The sequence below is a fragment of the Oncorhynchus masou genome, chromosome 20, assembly GCF_036934945.1.
Source record: "Oncorhynchus masou masou isolate Uvic2021 chromosome 20, UVic_Omas_1.1, whole genome shotgun sequence".
Classification (NCBI taxonomy): Eukaryota; Metazoa; Chordata; class Actinopteri; order Salmoniformes; family Salmonidae; genus Oncorhynchus; species Oncorhynchus masou.
Window position 1 is genome coordinate 25,200,037 of NC_088231.1, and position 24,075 is coordinate 25,224,111.

At 49.6% G+C, this 24,075-nt stretch overlaps 1 protein-coding gene across 1 annotated transcript in view; it reads right to left on the reverse strand.

Moving 5' to 3' along the window:
- The window catches only part of LOC135507198 (E3 ubiquitin-protein ligase RNF38-like), a 50,252-nt gene extending 28,546 nt beyond the window's left edge, over positions 1–21,706 (reverse strand). The window contains 2 exon segments of the mRNA XM_064926790.1: positions 19,802–20,485; positions 21,569–21,706. Of these exon segments, the coding sequence (XP_064782862.1) occupies positions 19,802–20,405 (604 nt within the window). The 5' untranslated portion in view covers positions 20,406–20,485; positions 21,569–21,706.
- Positions 21,707–24,075: the final 2,369 nt, after the last annotated feature.

The window sequence follows — 24,075 nt, forward strand, 5'->3', positions numbered from 1 at the left end:
ACCAGCCTGTTACTCCGTCTCATCTTCTATCCAGTGGGTCTGTTTTCCCTTCTGCAGGTCTGACTGGGGTGACGTCAGTACTTCTGGTAGTGTGACGTGACACTAACAGCCCTGGTCTGTCCTTGACTTCTCCCAAGTGGACACTGGTGTCCCAAATGACTCCAGTGTCCACTTGGTTGCCATGGGTGAGGGGCGGGGATAGAGTGGATGTGTCAGGGTTGCCATGGGTGAGGGGCGGGGATAGAGTGGATGTGTCAGGGTTGCCATGGGTGAGGGGCGGGGATAGAGTGGATGTGTCAGGGTTGCCATGGGTGAGTTGCGGGGATGTGTCAGGGTTGCCATGAGGATGCGGAAAATAAATAAAGGAGAAGAGGAGAGACTGGGGAGGGGGAGAGAGAGGAGACAGAGGCCTGGGTAAGATATATGGAGGGGAGGAGAGGAGACAGAGGCATGGGTAAGATATATGGAGGGGAGGAGAGGAGACAGAGGCATGGGTAAGATATATGGAGGGGAGGAGAGGAGACAGAGGCATGGGTAAGATATATGGAGGGGAGGAGAGGAGACAGAGGCATGGGTAAGATATATGGAGGGGAGGAGAGGAGACAGAGGCATGGGTAAGATATATGGAGGGGAGGAGAGGAGACAGAGGCATGGGTAAGATATATGGAGGGGAGGAGAGGAGACAGAGGCATGGGTAAGATATATGGAGGGGAGGAGAGGAGACAGAGGCATGGGTAAGATATATGGAGGGGAGGAGAGGAGACAGAGGCATGGGTAAGATATATGGAGGGAGGAGAGGAGACAGGGGCATGGGTAAGATATATGGAGGGGAGGAGAGGAGACAGGGGCATGGGTAAGATATATGGAGGGGAGGAGAGGAGACAGAGGCATGGGTAAGATATATGGAGGGGAGAGAGAGGAGACAGGGGCATGGGTAAGATATATGGAGGGGAGGAGAGGAGACAGAGGCATGGGTAAGATATATGGAGGGGAGGAGAGGAGACAGAGGCATGGGTAAGATATATGGAGGGGAGGAGAGGAGACAGAGGCATGGGTAAGATATATGGAGGGGAGGAGACAGAGGCATGGGTAAGATATATGGAGGGGAGAGAGAGGAGACAGAGGCATGGGTAAGATATATGGAGGGGAGAGAGAGGAGACAGGGGCATGGGTAAGATATATGGAGGGGAGGAGAGGAGACAGAGGCATGGGTAAGATATATGGAGGGGAGGAGAGGAGACAGAGGCATGGGTAAGATATATGGAGGGGAGGAGAGGAGACAGAGGCATGGGTAAGATATATGGAGGGGAGGAGAGGAGACAGAGGCATGGGTAAGATATATGGAGGGGAGGAGAGGAGACAGAGGCATGGGTAAGATATATAGAGGGGAGAGAAGAGACTGGGGGATGGTGGGACAGAGAGGGAGGTGGAGATCCAAGAGAAAGAGTATGGAGAGATAGATTGTGGCTTCTCTTGACTGCTATTGATTTTCTGTAAGCTTCAGAGTGCATCAGCTGTAAGGGGGATGGTGGGAAAGAGAGAGAGCTAGCGAGAGAGAGAGAGAAAGGATGGTGGGACAGAGAGAGAGAGTGAGGGAGGGAGGGATCAGCTTCAGAGTGCATCAGCTATTTCTATCCACTTCCTCTTCCCTCCATTATTTTGTCACCACTTCTCCCTCCAACACATTACACCCTCTCTCTACGCATCACCAGCCCCCCCCCCCCCCACCACTTCTTCATGCCCCCCCCCCTCACCTCTTCTCCATGTCCCCCCTCCACATCTCTTCTTCACGCCCCCCCCCACATCTGAGATTGTTTTTTACTAACTTTTCACAACTAAAAACAAGAGAGAAATTGAGAGGCGAGAAAGTAAGGAGAGAGAGAGAGGCGAGAAAGTAAGGAGAGAGAGAGAGGGGAGAGGCGAGAGGCGAGAGGCGAGAGGGAGAGGCGAGAGGGAGAGGCGAGAGGGAGAGGCGAGAGGGAGAGGCGAGAGGGAGAGGCGAGAGGGAGAGGCGAGAGGGAGAGGCGAGAGGGAGAGGCGAGAGGGAGAGGCGAGAGGGAGAGCACGTGAGACACACACAGGTCGATCTTAAGATATCTGAACAGACTTCAGCACCAGCCTTGTAGAATACAATGTGGCCTTCACCACAGACACACAAATGCTACATCGTATAAATACAAACAGAGAATAAGCAAAGCACATGTAACTGACAGCACCCGTGTGTGTGTGTGTGTGTGTGTGTGTGTGTGTGTGTGTGTGTGTGTGTGTGTGTGTGTGTGTGTGTCAGCCAGTAAGTGGTGTTTCCCAATGTAGACACAGGAATAACACTCTCCCTTTCCCTCTCCCCCCCCTCCCTCCCTCCCTCCACCCCTCGCTCGATTTGACATTTTCCTTCTGCCATTCTTGTCTTCATTCTCTCCCCCCACCTCTGTAGTAGTAACAATGGTGATGTAATGATCTGCATGTCTCTCTCTCCACCTCTCTCTCTCCACCTCTCTCTCTCCACCTTTCTCTCTCCACCTTTCTCTCTCCACCTCTGTAGTAGTAACAATGGTGATGTAATGATCTGCATGTCTCTCTATGTCCCCAATGGCACCTTATACCCTTACATAGTAGACTAGTGTTAAACAGGACCCAACAGACCTCTGGTCACTAGTGTTAAACAGGACCCAATAGAGCTCTCTGGTCACTAGTGTTAAACAGGACCCAATAGAGCTCTCTGGTCACTAGTGTTAAACAGGACCCAACAGAGCTCTCTGGTCACTAGTGGTAAACAGGACCCAACAGACCTCTGGTCACTAGTGTTAAACAGGACCCAATAGAGCTCTCTGGTCACTAGTGTTAAACAGGACCCAATAGAGCTCTCTGGTCACTAGTGTTAACCAGGACCCAATAGACCTCTCTGGTCACTAGTATTAACCAGGACCCAATAGAGCTCTCTGGTCACTAGTGTTATACAGGACCCAATAGACCTCTCTGGTCACTAGTGTTAACCAGGACCCAATAGAGCTCTCTGGTCACTAGTGTTATACAGGACCCAATAGACCTCTCTGGTCACTAGTGTTAAACAGGACCCAATAGAGCTCTCTGGTCACTAGTGTTAACCAGGACCCAATAGACCTCTAGTAGACCAGTGTTAAATAGGACCCAATAGAGCTCTCTGGTCACTAGTGTTAAACAGGACCCAACAGACCTCTCTGGTCACTAGTGTTAAACAGGACCCAATAGAGCTCTCTGGTCACTAGTGTTAAACAGGACCCAATAGTGCTCTCTGGTCACTAGTGTTAAACAGGACCCAATAGACCTCTCTGGTCACTAGTATTAAACAGGACCCAATAGAGCTCTCTGGTCACTAGTGTTAAACAGGACCCAATAGACCTCTAGTAGACCAGTGTTAAACAGGACCCAATAGACCTCTCTGGTCACTAGTGTTAAACAGGACCCAACAGACCTCTGGTCACTAGTGTTATACAGGACCCAATAGAGCTCTCTGGTCACTAGTGTTAAACAGGACCCAACAGACCTCTCTGGTCACTAGTGTTAAACAGGACCCAATAGAGCTCTCTGGTCACTAGTGTTAAACAGGACCCAATAGTGCTCTCTGGTCACTAGTGTTAAACAGGACCCAATAGACCTCTCTGGTCACTAGTATTAAACAGGACCCAATAGAGCTCTCTGGTCACTAGTGTTAAACAGGACCCAATAGACCTCTAGTAGACCAGTGTTAAACAGGACCCAATAGACCTCTCTGGTCACTAGTGTTAAACAGGACCCAACAGACCTCTCTGGTCACTAGTGTTAAACAGGACCCAATAGAGCTCTCTGGTCACTAGTGTTAAACAGGACCCAATAGTGCTCTCTGGTCACTAGTGTTAAACAGGACCCAATAGACCTCTCTGGTCACTAGTATTAAACAGGACCCAATAGAGCTCTCTGGTCACTAGTGTTAAACAGGACCCAATAGACCTCTAGTAGACCAGTGTTAAACAGGACCCAATAGACCTCTCTGGTCACTAGTGTTAAACAGGACCCAACAGACCTCTGGTCACTAGTGTTATACAGGACCCAATAGAGCTCTCTGGTCACTAGTGTTAAACAGGACCCAACAGACCTCTGGTCACTAGTGTTATACAGGACCCAATAGACCTCTCTGGTCACTAGTGTTAAACAGGACCCAACAGACCTCTGGTCACTAGTGTTATACAGGACCCAATAGACCTCTCTGGTCACTAGTGTTAAACAGGACCCAATAAAGCTCTCTGGTCACTAGTGTTAAACAGGACCCAATAGAGCTCTCTGGTCACTAGTGTTAAACAGGACCCAATAGAGCTCTCTGGTCACTAGTATTAAACAGGACCCAATAGAGCTCTCTGGTCACTAGTGTTAAACAGGACCCAATAGACCTCTAGTAGACCAGTGTTAAACAGGACCCAATAGACCTCTCTGGTCACTAGTGTTATACAGGACCCAACAGACCTCTGGTCACTAGTGTTATACAGGACCCAACAGACCTCTGGTCACTAGTGTTAAACAGGACCCAACAGACCTCTCTGGTCACTAGTGTTAAACAGGACCCAATAGAGCTCTCTGGTCACTAGTGTTAAACAGGACCCAATAGACCTCTGGTCACTAGTGTTAAACAGGACCCAATAGACCTCTAGTATATCAGTGTTATACAGGACCCAATAGACCTCTGGTCACTAGTGTTAAACAGGACCCAATAGACCTCTAGTATATCAGTGTTATACAGGACCCAATAGACCTCTGGGCACTAGTGTTAAACAGGACCCAATAGACCTCTAGTATATCAGTGTTATACAGGACCCAACAGAGCTCTCTGGTCACTAGTGTTAAACAGGACCCAACAGACCTCTCTGGTCACTAGTGTTAAACAGGACCCAACAGACCTCTCTGGTCACTAGTGTTAAACAGGACCCAACAGACCTCTCTGGTCACTAGTGTTAAACAGGACCCAACAGACCTCTCTGGTCACTAGTGTTAAACAGGACCCAACAGACCTCTCTGGTCACTAGTGTTATACAGGACCCAATAGACCTCTCTGGTCACTAGTGTTATACAGGACCCAACAGACCTCTCTGGTCACTAGTGTTAAACAGGACCCAACATAGCTCTGGTCACTAGTGTTAAACAGGACCCAATAAAGCTCTCTGGTCACTAGTGTTAAACAGGACCCAATAGACCTCTCTGGTCACTAGTGTTAAACAGGACCCAATAGAGCTCTCTGGTCACTAGTGTTAAACAGTACCCAACATAGCTCTGGTCACTAGTGTTAAACAGGACCCAATAGAGCTCTCTGGTCACTAGTGTTATACAGGACCCAATAGAGCTCTCTGGTCACTAGTGTTATACAGGACCCAATAGAGCTCTCTGGTCACTAGTGTTAAACAGGACCCAATAGAGCTCTCTGGTCACTAGTGTTAACCAGGACCCAATAGACCTATCTGGTCACTAGTGTTAAACAGGACCCAATAGACCTCTCTGGTCACTAGTGTTCTGGTCTAATGTAATACACTAAACTGGGATCTGTTTGTGAAACTCTCTGTGCTGCTGACACAGTTCCTCCTCTGCTCCAAAGCCACCCAGACAGCCAATAAACAAGGCCCACACACACAGGCCACTCCCTAACGCTTACACTCTAAAACCAGAACTCACCAACACTACACATGGAAACCCCAAACACACACACACACACCACATGAACCTCGTCTCCATTACTCTCCATCACCCTCTCTCTCTCTCTGCCAGACAGGGCCCAGCCAAGAGACTCTCCTTCTGTCCTCCTCTCTTCCTGCCTCACTGACAGACAGGGCCCAGCCAAGAGACTCCTTCTGTCCTCCTCTCTTCCTGCATCACTGACAGACAGGGCTTAGCCAAGAGACTCTCCTTCTGTCCTCCTCTCTTCCTGTTTCACTGACAGACAGGGCTCAGCCAAGAGACTCTCCTTCTGTCCTCCTCTCTTCCTGCATCACTGACAGACAGGGCTCAGCCAAGAGACTCTCCTTCTGTCCTCCTCTCTTCCTGCATCACTGCCAGACAGGGCTCAGCCAAGAGACTCCTTTTGTCCTCCTCTCTTCCTGCATCACTGACAGACAGGGCTCAGCCAAGAGACTCTCCTTCTGTCCTCCTCTCTTCCTGCATCACTGCCAGACAGGGCTCAGCCAAGACTCTCCTTCTGTCCTCCTCTCTTCCTGCATCACTGCCAGACAGGGCTCAGCCAAGAGACTCTTCTTCTGTCCTCCTCTCTTCCTGCATCACTGCCAGACAGGGCCCAGCCAAGAGACTCTCCTTCTGTCCTCCTCTCTTCCTGTATCACTGACAGACAGGGCTCAGCCAAGAGACTCTCCTTCTGTCCTCCTCTCTTCCTGCATCACTGACAGACAGGGCTCAGCCAAGAGACTCTCCTTCTGTCCTCCTCTCTTCCTGCATCACTGCCAGACAGGGCTCAGCCAAGAGACTCCTTCTGTCCTCCTCTCTTCCTGCATCACTGCCAGACAGGGCCCAGCCAAGAGACTCTCCTTCTGTCCTCCTCTCTTCCTGCATCACTGCCAGACAGGGCCCAGCCAAGAGACTCTCCTTCTGTCCTCCTCTCTTCCTGCATCACTGACAGACAGGGCTCAGCCAAGAGACTCCTTCTGTCCTCCTCTCCCTCTCACTTCCAAAAGCCAAAGTATTTTCCCTCTCGTCACTATATTGTTGTCCTTCAACCCCTCCCTCTCCATTTCTGTCTCTCTCTAGGACTTCAGGAGAATTTGAAGCTGCCCAGCTGCACTGTGCTCTGCTACATTTACTTCACACACACACACACACACACACACACACACACTGTATAACTGTTACAACAGAAACTAAACAGAGAGAGAAGAGAGACAGGCCTGAACAGAGACGAGAAAGAGAGAAGGGGAAAGAGGGTGGAGGAGAGAGGAAACAGAAACCTAGAGAGAGAGAGAGAGAGAGCATGATAGAACGAGTGCAGATTTGGCTAGTGGGGTTTGTGCCTCTTGTTGGTGAGAACTCATGAACATAAGAGAAATAACAAAAACAAAATGTGTCAATCCCCCCCCACCCCAGACAGACAGACTGCTTCGGCCCCCAGACAGACTTAGAAATCTACAAACAACAAACAAAAAAGCCCTGTCCCTGGTCTGGTTCATTCTGAATGGTCTTAAACACCTCGGTCCTCCTTGATAGACTATTTACCTCCCCTATAAACATACAGATATACATCTATCTACTCTGGGTCTGTGTATTAATATCTAGAAGAAATAGATCCTGTCTAACGTGACAATAATCCTCTCCATGCAAAGTGAGTGTGTCCCAAATGGCACCCTATTCCCTAGATTGTGCCTCTCGTTAAAGATAGTGGACGAAGGGCCCTGTTATTAGGAAGTACACCATATAGGGAATAGGGTGTTATTTTGGGATGCAAGCCCGTGTTTAGCTGTGGTATCAGAGTGGTGGCAGGTGAACCCCCTAAACTATGAAATGTAAAAACCTTTTAGCCTGGAAACAAGACATGAGGAGCAACAACTTCCAGGAGAGGAGTAATCAGAGAGACTAACCCCTCTCTCAGGAGGAGAGGAGGATGAGTCAGACAGACTAACCCCTCTCTCAGGAGGAGAGGAGGAGGAGTCAGACAGACTGACCCCTCTCTCAGGACGAGAGGAGGAGGACTCAGACAGACTAACCCCTCTCTCAGGAGGAGAGGAGGAGGAATCAGACAGACTAACCCCTCTCTCAGGAGGAGAGGAGGAGGAATCAGACAGACTAACCCCTCTCTCAGGAGGAGAGGAGGAGGAGTCAGACAGACTGACCCCTCTCTCAGGACGAGAGGAGGAGGAATCAGACAGACTAACCCCTCTCTCAGGAGGAGAGGAGGAGGAATCAGACAGACTGACCCCTCTCTCAGGAGGAGAGGAGGAGGAGTCAGACAGACTAACCCCTCTCTCAGGAGGAGAGGAGGAGGAATCAGACAGACTAACCCCTCTCTCAGGAGGAGAGGAGGAGTAATCAGACAGACTAACCCCTCTCTCAGGAGGAGAGGAGGAGGAATCAGACAGACTAACCCCTCTCTCAGGAGGAGAGGAGGAGGAATCAGACAGACTGACCCCTCTCTCAGGAGGAGAGGAGGAGGAATCAGACAGACTAACCCCTCTCTCAGGAGGAGAGGAGGAGTAATCAGACAGACTGACCCCTCTCTCAGGAGGAGAGGAGGAGGAATCAGACAGACTAACCCCTCTCTCAGGAGGAGAGGAGGAGGAATCAGACAGACTGACCCCTCTCTCAGGAGGAGAGGAGGAGGAGTCAGACAGACTGACCCCTCTCTCAGGAGGAGAGGAGGAGGAGTCAGACAGACTGACCCCTCTCTCAGGAGGAGAGGAGGAGGAATCAGACAGACTGACCCCTCTCTCAGGAGGAGAGGAGGAGTAATCAGACAGACTGACCCCTCTCTCAGGAGGAGAGGAGGAGGAGTCAGACAGACTAACCCCTCTCTCAGGAGGAGAGGAGGAGGAGGAATCAGACAGACTAACCCCTCTCTCAGGAGGAGAGGAGGAGGAGTCAGACAGACTGACCCCTCTCTCAGGAGGAGAGTAATCAGACAGACTAACCCCTCTCTCAGGAGGAGAGGAGAGGAATCAGACAGACTAACCCCTCTCTCAGGAGGAGAGGAGGTGGAGTCAGACAGACTGACCCCTCTCTCAGGAGGAGAGGAGGAGGAATCAGACAGACTGACCCCTCTCTCAGGAGAGGAGGAGGAATCAGACAGACTGACCCCTCTCTCAGGAGGAGAGGAGGAGGAGTCAGACAGACTGACCCCTCTCTCAGGAGGAGAGGAGGAGGAATCAGACAGACTAACCCCTCTCTCAGGAGGAGAGGAGGAGGAGTCAGACAGACTAACCCCTCTCTCAGGAGGAGAGGAGGAGGAGTCAGACAGACTAACCCCTCTCTCAGGAGGAGAGGAGGAGGAATCAGACAGACTAACCCCTCTCTCAGGAGGAGAGGAGGAGGAATCAGACAGACTAACCCCTCTCTCAGGAGGAGAGGAGGAGGAATCAGACAGACTAACCCCTCTCTCAGGAGGAGAGGAGGAGTAGGAATCAGACAGACTAACCCCTCTCTCAGGAGGAGAGGAGGAGGAGTCAGACAGACTAACCCCTCTCTCAGGAGGAGAGGAGGAGGAGTAATCAGACAGACTGACCCCTCTCTCAGGAGGAGAGGAGGAGGAGGAATCAGACAGACTGACCCCTCTCTCAGGAGGAGAGGAGGAGGAGGAATCAGACAGACTGACCCCTCTCTCAGGAGGAGAGGAGGAGGAATCAGACAGACTGACCCCTCTCTCAGGAGGAGAGGAGGAGGAGTCAGACAGACTGACCCCTCTCTCAGGAGGAGAGGAGGAGGAATCAGACAGACTAACCCCTCTCTCAGGAGGAGAGGAGGAGGAGTCAGACAGACTGACCCCTCTCTCAGGAGGAGAGGAGGAGGAATCAGACAGACTGACCCCTCTCTCAGGAGGAGAGGAGGAGGAATCAGACAGACTGACCCCTCTCTCAGGAGGAGAGGAGGAGGAATCAGACAGACTGACCCCTCTCTCAGGAGGAGAGGAGGAGGAATCAGACAGACTAACCCCTCTCTCAGGAGGAGAGGAGGAGGAATCAGACAGACTAACCCCTCTCTCAGGAGGAGAGGAGGAGGAATCAGACAGACTGACCCCTCTCTCAGGAGGAGAGGAGGAGGAATCAGACAGACTGACCCCTCTCTCAGGAGGAGAGGAGGAGTAATCAGACAGACTGACCCCTCTCTCAGGAGGAGAGGAATCAGACAGACTAACTCCTCTCTCAGGAGGAGAGGAATCAGACAGACTGACCCCTCTCTCAGGAGGAGAGGAGGAGAGGAATCAGACAGACTAACCCCTCTCTCAGGAGGAGGGGCAGAGAGAGGAGAGGGCTAGAGGTAAGGATGAAGGAGGGGCAGAGAGAGGAGAGGGCTAGAGGTAAGGATGAAGGAGGGGCAGAGAGAGGAGAGGGCTAGAGGTAAGGATGAAGGAGGGGCAGAGAGAGGAGAGGGCTAGAGGTAAGGATGAAGGAGGGGCAGAGAGAGGAGAGGGCTAGAGGTAAGGATGAAGGAGGGGCAGAGAGAGGAGAGGGCTAGAGGTAAGGATGAAGGAGGGGCAGAGAGAGGAGAGGGCTAGAGGTAAGGATGAAGGAGGGGCAGAGAGAGGAGAGGGCTAGAGGTAAGGATGAAGGAGGGGCAGAGAGAGGAGAGGGCTAGAGGTAAGGATGAAGGAGGGGCAGAGAGAGGAGAGGGCTAGAGGTAAGGATGAAGGAGGGGCAGAGAGAGGAGAGGGCTAGAGGTAAGGATGAAGGAGGGGCAGAGAGAGGAGAGGGCTAGAGGTAAGGATGAAGGAGGGGCAGAGAGAGGAGAGGGCTAGAGGTAAGGATGAAGGAGGGGCAGAGAGAGGAGAGGGCTAGAGGTAAGGATGAAGGAGGGGCAGAGAGAGGAGAGGGCTAGAGGTAAGGATGAAGGAGGGGCAGAGAGAGGCTCTGGCCCCCCAATGGTGGAACAAACTCCCTCACGACGCCAGGACAGCGGAGTCAATCACCACCTTCCGGAGACACCTGAAACCCCACCTCTTCAAGGAATACCTAGGATAGGATAAAGTAATCCTTCTCACCCCCCCTTAAATGATTTAGATGCACTATTGTAAAGTGGCTGTTCCACTGATGTCAGAAGGTGAATTCACCAATTTGTAAGTCGCTCTGGATAAGAGCGTCTGCTAAATGACTTAAATGTAAATGATGAAGGAGGGGCAGAGAGAGGAGAGTAGAGGTACAGATGACCTTCAAGGAGGAGAGGAGTGGAGGAGGGGTACAGACAGAGGGCCTTCAAGGACAAGGAATGGAGGAGGGGTACAGACAGAGGGCCTTCAAGGACAAGGAATGGAGGAGGGGTACAGACAGATGGCCTTCAAGGAGGAGAGGAGTGGAGGAGGGGAACATACAGAGGGCCTTCAAGGAGGAGAGGAGAGGAGGGATCAATAGCCCTCATCCCTAGTGCAGGTGACCCGCGTGGGAAGACTGACAAGCCTCACACACACAGATAATAGATGTTCTATTGAGGAATCTAGTGCAGCATGTAGGGATTAGGGTGCTATTTGGTACTCAACTAGTGCAGCATGTAGGGAATAGTGTGCTATTTGGTACTCAACTAGTGCAGCATGTAGGGAATAGGGTGCTATTTGGAACTAATCTAGTGCAGCATGTAGGGAATAGGGAGCTATTTGGAACTAATCTAGTGCAGCATGTAGGGAATAGGGAGCTATTTGGAACTAATCTAGTGCAGCATGTAGGGAATAGGGAGCTATTTGGAACTCATCTAGTGCAGCATGTAGGGAATAGGGTGCTATTTGGAACTCATCTAGTGAGCCTGAGAAACAGATGCTGTAGATGTGGGTGCTGTAGCCGTCCTAAGCCTGTTCTCGGGAACCTCCTCCTTATTAAAACACAAGTGGACGTGGAGGAGGACAGCTGGTAAACACGGCTGAATGTGAAGGGCTTTTCTTATTCTCTGACAGGGGGGTGTAGAGGATATGGGGAAATGAGGAAACAGGCCTTCCAATGACAACACACACGCTACAGAATGCACATCCTGCTACATACACACACAGGAACTTGTGACTTGGCAGTGCGTATATGTGTGTGTATGTGCATGTGTGTGTGTAGGTGTGTATGTGTGTGTGTGCGTGCGTGCATGTGTCTGTATGTATGTATGTATGTATGTATGTATGTATGTGTATATATATATTCTGCCCCGGATATTGAGCTACTGTTTAAACACAGACCTAGGATCAGCTTCTAGCCCCCAACCATTACTTTAACCATTAGATACTAATTTAACCACAGATCTAGGATCAGCTGGCACCTCCCCAAACCATTACTTTAACCATTAGATACTAATTTAACCCCAGATCTAGGATCAGCTTCTAGCCCCCAACCATTACTTTAACCATTAGATACTAATATAACCAGACCTAGGATCAGCTTCTAGCCCCCAACCATTAGATACTAATATAACCACAGATCTAGGATCAGCTTCTAGCCCCCAACCATTACTTTAACCATTAGATACTAATATAACCACAGACCTAGGATCAGCTTCTAGCCCCCAACCATTACTTTAACCATTAGATACTAATATAACCACAGATCTAGGATCAGCTGGCACCTCCCCAAACCAAAGGGGGATGAAACACCAAACTGACAGTACTGGTGGTGAGGATGAAGCTTGCTGGCATCATGATATTAGAGACTGCTCTCATCTGCCTACCTCTCTACTCCATCCCCCCTATCCCTAATGTCATCATGTCTCTCCCTCTCTCCTCCTCCATCCCCCCTATCCCTACTGTCATCATGTCTCTCCTCTCCTCCACCCCCCCTAACCCTAATGTCATCATGTCTCTCCCTCTCTCCTCCTCCATCCCCCCTATCCCTACTATCATCATGTCTCTCACTCTCCTCCATCCCTACTATCATCATGTCTCTCACTCTCCTCCATCCCTACTATCATCATGTCTCTCACTCTCCTCCATCCCTACTATCATCATGTCTCTCACTCTCCTCCATCCCTACTATCATCATGTCTCTCACTCTCCTCCATCCCTACTATCATCATGTCTCTCACTCTCATCCATCCCAACTATCATCATGTCTCTCCCTCTCTCTCCTCCACCCCCATGTTCTTTCTCCTCTTGTCCAGAGTGCTCTCTCGCTCTCTCTAGGCCTGTCTGTGTATGTTGTCCTCCCCACTTCACACACAAAGCTGATTGTGAATCCCTGGTAGCGCTACACTGTGTGTGTGTGTGTGTGTGTGTGTGTGTGTTAAACTCAGAGCAGCTCGTACTGACATCCACTCTCCCAGACAGGTATTTCCAGTCCCAGCATACCATTCGCTGTTGCTCAGCAGACACACACACACACACACACACACCTGAATACAGCTGCAACGTAAAACACTCAAACACACAGCATCATTTCATCACTGAATATGAGGTAGTGTGTGCTGGGGAGTTCGCTGTACAGTCTAGAGGGAGAGACTCTCCACAGGTCCTGTTCACTATCGAGCAGAAAGTCTATACAGTGAAACACTGTTTTCTGGTTCAGTACACGGGCCAGTGTGTGAAAGTTATTTATATTTTACATACACCCTTCCATATAGCCTAGTTACTATGGCAACTGTCAAACAATGCCCCCCCTACCAATCCGGCTAGAATTTAAACTTTATTTTTATTGTTTTACCTTTATTTAACGAGGTAAGTCAGTTAAGAACAAATCCTTATTTACAATGACAGCCTACCGCAGCCGACGCTGGGACAATTGTATGGGACGGCCGGTTGTGATACAGCCTGGAATCGAACCAGGGTCTGTAGTGACACCTCTAGCAGGGAGATTTTTATTTTTTTAATTTATTATATTTATTTAATTTATTTAGTCAGTTAAGAACAAATTCTTATTTTCAATAACGGCCTAGGAACAGTGGGTTAACTGCCTGTTCAGGGGCAGAACGACAGATTTGTACCTCGTCAGCTCACGGATATGAATTTGCAACCTTCCGGTTACTAGTCCAACGCTCTAACCACTAGGCTACCCTGCCTTAGACTGCTGAACCAGGGTCTGTAGTTGAAAAATTGTTGACTAAATATCATTGTATATTGTGACAGAAACCAACTAGACTTCACCGAGTAGTAGGCCTGTAACCTCCAGGAAGAACACCACGGTACTGTGTGGTGGTAGTGCTGGAGTGGCTGTAGTTCCATAACCTGTGGATTCTGTCACCTGACCACCTGCAACGGAACACAACAACTCGTCTGGATATCGACCTGCATTTAGACGAGAGAAGAAAGAATTCAATATGGTCTATAGCCGTCATCTTCTCCTTAATAAGGAGCGGCAGGGTAGCCTAGTGGTTAGAGCATTGGATTAGTAACCAAAAGGTTGCAAGTTCGAATCCCTGAGCTGACAAGGTACAAATCTGTCGTTCTGCCCCTGAACAGGCAGTTAACCCACTGTTCCTAGGCCGTCATTGAAAATAAGAATTTGTTCTTAACTGACTTGCCTAGTTAAATAAAGGTAAAATTAAATAAAAAAATAAGTGACTGTGGTTTTTGAGCTCCATTTCAGTTGAGCTCGGTTTGGAACTTAACACAACGTTGCATTCTGGGTTTTTTTTTACTAGGGTTGCATTTATTAGTGCATACCGCACAAACATTTTGCAACTGAAACGAGCTATTCTTATTGGACCAGGTCAGGTTACTCCCTCTCCGTTCAAGTCTGTTTTATTCCGTTGGGTGCCTAATGAACATGACCCATGTCGGAATGCTGTATTTTGTTATTGTAGCAGGATCTTACTGTTTTTAACTCTGGTAGCACAGCGGTCTGAGGCACTGCATCTGCCTGCTAGAGGTGTCACTACAGACCCTGGTTCGATTCCGGGCTGTATCACAACCGGCCGTGACTGGGAGTCCCATAGTGCTGCCCACAATTGGCCCAGCGTCATCCGGGTTCGGCCGCCATTGTAAAATAGAACTTTGTTCTTAACCGACTTGCCTAGTTAAATAAAAAGGTTCAAATTAAAAGAACATTTTACGTACGGGTGGAGCGGGGAATGGAGCCCACAACCCTGGCATTGCCAGCTCTACCAACTGAGCCATACAGGACCACAGTCACCCGACGGCCCCCACACAGTCACCCGACGGCCCCCACACAGTCACCCGACGGCCCCCACACAGTCACCCGACGGCCCCCACACAGTCACCCGACGGCCCCCACACAGTCACCCGACGGCCCACACACAGTCACCCGACGGCCCCCACACAGTCACCACCCCCCCACACAGTCACCCGACGGCCCCCACACAGTCACCCGACGGCCCCCACACAGTCACCCGACGGCCCACACACAGTCACCCGACGGCCCCCACACAGTCACCCGACGGCCCCCACACAGTCACCCGACGGCCCCCACACAGTCACCCGACGGCCTACACACAGTCAGACAAACGTGATTATTTACTAGAAGACAGACAACATCTAGACCAACATGTCATTGATGTAGTACAATGACATCACTGGATTCTGCCATTACTTGTGTCCAGTAAGAAACGAGTACACTGGATTCTGCCATTACTTGTGTCCAGTAAGAAACGAGTACACTGGATTCTGCCATTACTTGTGTCCAGTAAGAAACTAGTACACTGGATTCTGCCATTACTTATGTCCAGTAAGAAACTAGTACACTGGATTCTGCCAGTACTTGTGTCCAGTATTGTAACCTTGTATCGTCTTGTTCATCTGTAACAGCTGCTACAAAAAAAATGGAATGACTATTCTGACCTGTTTAACCCACGTCAAGACAGAGACAGACAGAGCTAGAGAGGAACAAGCGGAGAGAGACAGAGAGACACAGAGCTAGAGAGAGGAACAGGCGGAGAGAGAGAGAGAGACAGACACAGAGCTAGAGAGGAACAGGCGGAGAGAGAGAGAGAGACAGAGAGACAGACACAGAGCTAGAGAGAGGAACAGGCGGAGAGAGAGAGAGACAGACAGACACAGAGCTAGAGAGGAACAGGCGGAGAGAGAGAGAGAGAGAGAGAGAGAGAGAGAGACAGACAGAGCTAGAGAGGAACAGGCGGAGAGAGAGAGAGAGCTAGAGAGGAACAGGCGGAGAGAGAGAGAGAGAGCTAGAGAGGAACAGGCGGAGAGAGACAGACACATAGCTAGAGAGGAACAGGCGGAGAGAGACAGAGAGACAGACAGACACAGAGCTAGAGAGGAACAGGCGGAGAGAGAGACAGACACAGAGCTAGAGAGGAACAGGCGGAGAGAGAGAGACACAGAGCTAGAGAGGAACAGGCGGAGAGAGAGACAGACACAGAGCTAGAGAGGAACAGGCGGAGAGAGAGAGAGAGCTAGAGAGGAACAGGCGGAGAGAGAGAGAGAGAGCTAGAGAGGAACAGGCGGAGAGAGAGAGACAGACACATAGCTAGAGAGGAACAGGCGGAGAGAGAGAGACAGACAGAGCTAGAGAGGAACAGGCAGAGAGAGAGAGAGAGCTAGAGAGGAACAGGTGGAGAGAGAGAGAGAGAGAGAGACACAGAGCTAGAGAGGAACAGGCGGAGACAGACACAGAGCTAGAGAGGAACAGGCGGAGAGAGAGACAGACACAGAGCTAGAGAGGAACAGGCAGAGAGAGAGACAGACACAGAGCTAGAGAGGAACAGGCGGAGAGAGAGACAGACACAGAGCTAGAGAGGAACAGGCGGAGAGAGAGAGAGAGCTAGAGAGGAACAGGCGGAGAGAGAGAGACAGACACATAGCTAGAGAGGAACAGGCGGAGAGAGAGAGAGAGACAGACACATAGCTAGAGAGGAACAGGCGGAGAGAGAGACACAGAGCTAGAGAGGAACAGGCAGAGAGAGAGAGAGACAGACACAGAGCTAGAGAGGAACAGGCGGAGAGAGAGAAAGAGAGACAGAGAGACAGACACAGAGCTAGAGAGAGGAACAGGCGGAGAGAGAGAGAGACAGACAGACACAGAGCTAGAGAGGAACAGGCGGAGAGAGAGAGAGAGAGAGAGAGAGAGAGAGAGACAGACAGAGCTAGAGAGGAACAGGCGGAGAGAGAGAGAGAGCTAGAGAGGAACAGGCGGAGAGAGAGAGAGAGAGCTAGAGAGGAACAGGCGGAGAGAGACAGACACATAGCTAGAGAGGAACAGGCGGAGAGAGACAGAGAGACAGACAGACACAGAGCTAGAGAGGAACAGGAAAATTAAATAAAAATAAGGAGAGAGAGACAGACACAGAGCTAGAGAGGAACAGGCGGAGAGAGAGAGACACAGAGCTAGAGAGGAACAGGCGGAGAGAGAGACAGACACAGAGCTAGAGAGGAACAGGCGGAGAGAGAGAGAGAGCTAGAGAGGAACAGGCGGAGAGAGAGAGAGAGAGCTAGAGAGGAACAGGCGGAGAGAGAGAGACAGACACATAGCTAGAGAGGAACAGGCGGAGAGAGAGAGACAGACAGAGCTAGAGAGGAACAGGCAGAGAGAGAGAGAGAGCTAGAGAGGAACAGGTGGAGAGAGAGAGAGAGAGAGACAGACACAGAGCTAGAGAGGAACAGGCGGAGACAGACACAGAGCTAGAGAGGAACAGGCGGAGAGAGAGACAGACACAGAGCTAGAGAGGAACAGGCAGAGAGAGAGACAGACACAGAGCTAGAGAGGAACAGGCGGAGAGAGAGACAGACACAGAGCTAGAGAGGAACAGGCGGAGAGAGAGAGAGAGCTAGAGAGGAACAGGCGGAGAGAGAGAGACAGACACATAGCTAGAGAGGAACAGGCGGAGAGAGAGAGAGAGACAGACACATAGCTAGAGAGGAACAGGCGGAGAGAGAGACACAGAGCTAGAGAGGAACAGGCAGAGAGAGAGAGAGACAGACACAGAGCTAGAGAGGAACAGGCGGAGAGAGAGAAAGAGAGACAGAGCTAGAGAGGAACAGGCAGAGAGAGAGAGAGACAGACACAGAGCTAGAGAGGAACAGGCGGAAAGAGAGAGACAGACACAGAGCTAGAGAGGAACAGGCGGAAAGAGAGAGAGACAGACACAGAGCTAGAGAGGAACAGGCGGAGAGAGAGAGAGACAGACACAGAGCTAGAGAGGAACAGGCGGAGAGAGAGAGAGACAGACACAGAGCTAGAGAGGAACAGGCGGAGAGAGAGAGAGAGACAGAGCTAGAGAGGAACAGGCGGAGAGAGAGAGAGACAGACACAGAGCTAGAGAGGAACAGGCGGAGACAGACACAGAGCTAGAGAGGAACAGGCGGAGAGAGAGACAGACACAGAGCTAGAGAGGAACAGGCGGAGAGAGAGAGAGAGCTAGAGAGGAACAGGCGGAGAGAGAGAGAGAGCTAGAGAGGAACAGGCGGAGAGAGAGAGAGAGCTAGAGAGGAACAGGCGGAGAGAGAGAGAGAGCTAGAGAGGAACAGGCGGAGAGAGAGAGACAGACACATAGCTAGAGAGGAACAGGCGGAGAGAGAGAGACAGACACATAGCTAGAGAGGAACAGGCGGAGAGAGAGAGAGACAGACACAGAGCTAGAGAGGAACAGGCGGAGAGAGAGAGAGAGACAGAGCTAGAGAGGAACAGGCAGAGAGAGAGAGAGAGACAGAGCTAGAGAGGAACAGGCAGAGAGAGAGAGAGAGAGAGAGAGAGAGAGACAGACACAGAGCTAGAGAGGAACAGGCAGAGAGAGAGAGAGAGAGAGAGAGAGAGAGAGAGAGAGAGAGACAGACACAGAGCTAGAGAGGAACAGGCGGAAAGAGAGAGAGACAGACACAGAGCTAGAGAGGAACAGGCGGAGAGAGAGAGAGACAGACACAGAGCTAGAGAGGAACAGGCGGAGAGAGAGAGAGACAGACACAGAGCTAGAGAGGAACAGGCGGAGAGAGAGAGAGACAGACACAGAGCTAGAGAGGAACAGGCGGAGAGAGAGAGAGACAGACACAGAGCTAGAGAGGAACAGGCGGAGAGAGAGAGAGACAGACACAGAGCTAGAGAGGAACAGGCGGAGAGAGAGAGAGACAGACACAGAGCTAGAGAGGAACAGGCGGAGAGAGAGAGAGACAGACACAGAGCTAGAGAGGAACAGGCGGAGAGAGAGAGAGACAGACACAGAGCTAGAGATGAACAGGCGGAGAGAGAGAGAGACAGACACAGAGCTAGAGAGGAACAGGCGGAGAGAGAGAGAGACAGACACAGAGCTAGAGAGGAACAGGCGGAGAGAGAGAGAGACAGACACAGAGCTAGAGAGGAACAGGCGGAGAGAGAGAGAGACAGACACAGAGCTAGAGAGGAACAGGCGGAGAGAGAGAGAGACAGACACAGAGCTAGAGAGGAACAGGCGGAGAGAGAGAGAGACAGACACAGAGCTAGAGAGGAACAGGCGGAGAGAGAGAGAGACAGACACAGAGCTAGAGAGGAACAGGCGGAGAGAGAGAGAGACAGACACAGAGCTAGAGAGGAACAGGCGGAGAGAGAGAGAGACAGACACAGAGCTAGAGAGGAACAGGCGGAGAGAGAGAGAGACAGACACAGAGCTAGAGAGGAACAGGCGGAGAGAGAGAGAGACAGACACAGAGCTAGAGAGGAACAGGCGGAGAGAGAGAGAGACAGACACAGAGCTAGAGAGGAACAGGCGGAGAGAGAGAGAGACAGACAGACTAGAGTTCATCTCAGTGCATCTTGGCAGCATCATGCACAAAGCTAAATGTAGTGTGTGTGTGGTGTGTTACAGACTGCTTGTTCCATGTAACTACTATGTAATAAACCATCTCGCTGCAGCTCTGTGGCAGCACATAACAGCGTCTACTTAATTAGAATAGAACTAATGTGCAGTCACACACACACATTACCATGCCAACACAATATAGCTGCCTGCCTGCCTGCCTAGCCCCTCCCCCCCCCTGCTCTCCCTTTCAGAAGCTGATCCTTAGTGCATTAAACCAGATCGAGTTCTCTGTCTCCTCTCACTGCCCCTCTCTTTCTCTGCCTGGCTATTCTCTGACACACTGTTGTGTGCCATCACAGAAACACTCATTTCCTCTGTCTCCGGGACACGAGGAGGCTACAACAGAGCAGATTCTCTAGCTGGTCGGGTCAAGGATAGTCAACACACAAGACACTACACAAGAACCCAGAAATGAGAGCACTGCTGAGTAAGGAAGGGAGAGAATGCTTACCTGCGGGTGAGATGCGATGTGCTCCAGGCGGTCCCGACTGCCTCTGAGCCCCGGGGGAGACGTTAGATCCCGGGGCTCGTATGCTGTGCTGCTCCGTGTGGTGGCTGTGAGCTCCAAGGGGTGAGCAACCAGAGTTGTGCTGCTGTTGATGATGTTGCTGCTGGCTGTGGTGATGATGGTGGTTAGGTCCGTTTCCCCCGTTGGCATTAATCCCGGGGCCGGTCGCACCATACTGCTGGTAGAATCCAGACCGAGAACGCGATCGAGTCCTGGGCGGCTCCATGGCCATTTGATAGGGGTGGTGATGGAAGAAAGATGAGGCGAGGGGGGAGGACGTGGGAGGGGATTGCGGAGGAGAACCGTTGGAGTTGGAAGAACGAAGCGGCAGAAATCCCCGAGCGCCGCTGGTCTGACTGTAGCTGGCTACTAGTCCTCCCCTGCCCCCCTCGGCGCCCCCGTATTCTGTTCGCTCCTGCGAGTCGGCTACTGCCCCCGCAACGTCACATAAATTACCCCCTTTTGGTACAGGCTCCGGGGTGGAGGGCAGTCGGGAGAAAATACAGGGTTCCTGAGTCGTCAGTTGACCCGTGGCTGCGATTGGCATTTCCTTTTGGTGGTTTCCTCGTTTTCTTTTCTGTCGTTCTCTGTATTCCCCGGTTTCTTCACCAGAAAATCTCTTTCTTTCTAAAAAAAAAAAAATATATATATATACATACAACTTTGGAACATACTTTTTCCAAACAGTCATCAGCTGTAACGTTCGCAAACTAATCAGCCTAAAACAACAACCGGGTTTAAAAGGCTTCTCATTGAAAGCTGCTGTTTCTAACTACGTAGCTTTCAAATGTCAAACTATTTTGTGACATAGCCTTGTTTACGCTTTCAGGAAACTCCCAACTCTGTCTCATGGATCACACAGAAATAAAACTGAGCTCGTCACCTATTCACAGAAACATTTATCCAACTCTCAACTTTCACTTTAAAAATATATTTTTTTTAATTGATAAACTACAGCGGTTCAATGTTTTCTAGGAATAGACTAAGTTAGTTTATTCAACTAGCTAACTGGGTACAGTATACTTCCGTGAAAACCGCCCAGGGCACCGTATCCTGTAACGCCATGGCTAACTAGCATGCTAACTTACAACAACACACGGTTTAGCACCGATACTCGGTTACAACAAACTACCAGTAGTAACAAACTACACAGATCATTCCTAGCCATGTCTAACGTTGTGTAAAGTTTTTTTGTGCGGGTTAGTTTTGATAGTTTGAGTGAGTACGTCGTTAACTTATTCAGCCAGTTAGCTAGAATAGTTAGCCAACTAATAGCATATTAGCCAACGAACCAACCCTTCCTCCCACAGAGAGAAAACCAAGCTAACTAGTCAACCAGGTCTTCAATTCCCTTTAAAAAACGTCCCTGGTTACCAGTATGTTAAACAAAAACAAAATAGCGTATAAAACTTACCATGAGTAGCTCATGTCAGCTAGTTCAATTTAAAGCTAGTACTGGATTTAATCAATGTAGTTAGTTCCCGTCAGTCCCAACCGAGAGAAAGCGTTTTCCAACCGGAGAAGCCCGGTCACCGCCAGAAGGGATCGAGCTTGACTGAATGAAAAGTGTCGAATCTCAAATATCAAAGAAAAAAAAAACCCACACAAAATAGATTTAATTCGAGCTAAAAGTGGGATTTCACCTCTTCGTTCGGCGCTGAGAAAACAGCCGTTTGTTCCCATTATACCATGTTTTTCTTAGTCACTTACCTTTAAATACACGCTGCGGTCTCTACTGTATTCCCGGACTGCGACCAGTCGGTAATATTTTGATCCGTGTGTGTGTTTATGGTCGGTGGCGTGTATTCGCTCGATGTCAACGTGAAATGTGACGAACCGTCAAAAGCAGAAGTCGGATTTCACCCAGGCCGGACTAATCAATAGCAGAAAAAAAATAATTGACAGTTTTTCGCAGCTCATTCTCGCTCTTATTTTCGATATTTAAACCCCGAAAATCATCTGGGTACCGTGGGTCGTCAATGGATTTCTATTGCAATTATTTTGGGGATTACAGTGAAGGGAATCGTTTCAATAAAAACATGTCCTAAAACTTTCTCAAGGCGAAATTGTGTTTTTGAGTCCGATCGTTGCTCGATTGGTACTGCCTGGTAAAATCAAACGAAATGTTCCATGCACTTGCAAGACTATAAGGGGCATTTAAATGATTTATTTACATGTAGCCTGCTAGCTATTGCAGCTGCTTAACCGGTATTTTTTTATGTTATGCCTGTTTATAAAAGTTGACTTTTTTGTTGTTGTTGAAAATACAGGAACTATTGGGGAAACAAACAATATTAGCGCTGTTAAGGATTTGAAAATTACAAACTACATGACCAAAAGTATGTGGACACCTGCTCGTCGAACATCTCATTCCAAAAATCATGGGTGTTAATATGGAGTTGGTCCCCCTTTGCTGCTATAACAGCCTCCACTCTTCTGGGAAGGTTTTCCACTAGATGTTGGAACAATGCTGCTATAACAGCCTCCACTCTTCTGGGAAGGTTTTCCACTAGATGATGGAACATTGCTGCTATAACAGCCTCCACTCTTCTGGGAAGGTTTTCCACTAGATGTTGGAACATTGCTGCTATAACAGCCTCCACTCTTCTGGGAAGGTTTTCCACTAGATGTTGGAACAATGCTGCTATAACAGCCTCCACTCTTCTGGGAAGGCTTTCCACTAGATGATAGAACATTGCTGCTATAACAGCCTCCACTCTTCTGGGAAGGTTTTCCACTAGATGATGGGACATTGCTGCTATAACAGCCTCCACTCTTCTGGGAAGGCTTTCCACTAGATGATAGAACATTGCTGCTATAACAGCCTCCACTCTTCTGGGAAGGTTTTCCACTAGATGATGGAACATTGCTGCTATAACAGCCTCCACTCTTCTGAGAAGGTTTTCCACTAGATGTTGGAACATTGCTGTGGGGACTTGCTTCCATTCAGTCACAAGAGCATTAGCAAGGTTGGAAACTGATGTTGGGCGATTAGGCCTGGCTCGCATTCGGTGTTCCAATTCATCCCAAAGGTGTTTGATGGGGTTGAGCTCAGGACTCTGTGCAGGCCTGTCAAGTTCTTCCACACCGATCTCGACAAACCATTTCTGTATGGACCTCGCTTTGTGGACAAATGGCATTGTCATCCTGAAACAGGAAAGGGCCTTCCCCAAACTGTTGCCACAAAGTTGGAAGCACATAATCTTCTAGAATGTCATTCTATGCTGTAGCCTTAGATTTCCCTTCACTGGAACTAAGGGGCCCGAACCATGAAAAACAGCCCCAGACCATTATTCCTACTCCACCAAACTTTACAGTTGGCACTCTGCATGCAACTACTATTTCATTTAGTGGTGAAGTGTGATCCATCACTCCAGAGAACGCGTTTCCACTGCTCCAGAGTCCAATGGCGGCCAGCTGTACACCACTCCAGCCGACGCTTGGCATTGTGCACGGTGATCTTAGGCTTGTGTGAGGCTGCTCAGCCATGGGAAACCATTTAATGATGCTCCCGATGGACAGTTCTTGTGCTGAAGTTGCTTCCAGAGGCAGTTTGGAATTCTGTAGTGAGTGTTGCAACCGAGGACAGACGATTTTTACACGCTGCACGTTTCAGCACTCGCCAGTCCCATTCTGTGAGCTTGTGTGGCCTACCATTTCGCACTGAGCCATTGTTGCTCCTAGACATTTCTACTTCACAATGACAGCACTTACAGTTGACCAGGGCAGCTCTAGCAGGGCAGAACTTTTATGAAATTAATTGTTGGAAAGGTGGCATCCTATGACGGTGCCACGTTAAAGTCACTGAGCTCTTCATAAATATTTTCTATTTCTTGAACTGCTTGTAAGTGAGCATTTCACTGTAAGGTCTTGTTGTATTCGGCGCCTGTGACTAATAAAGTTTCATTTGATTTGAATTGATTGATTGTATTATTCATTACTTATACAGAAATGTAAACATTTCAATAAAGACTTACAGGACAGCAGTAATTATACTCATATTACATTGCAGCAATTATACACACATTACACAGCAGGAAAACATCAGCAGATTATGTTTGGGTGAAATTATCACCAACTACACCCTTTTTCTTCATGAGAGGCAGGCTACCTCTTAAATGGCACCATATTACAATGGGCAATATTCTGTAGCAATATACCCTATTATAATGGGCAATATACTGTAGCAATATATCCTATTATAATGGGCAATATAC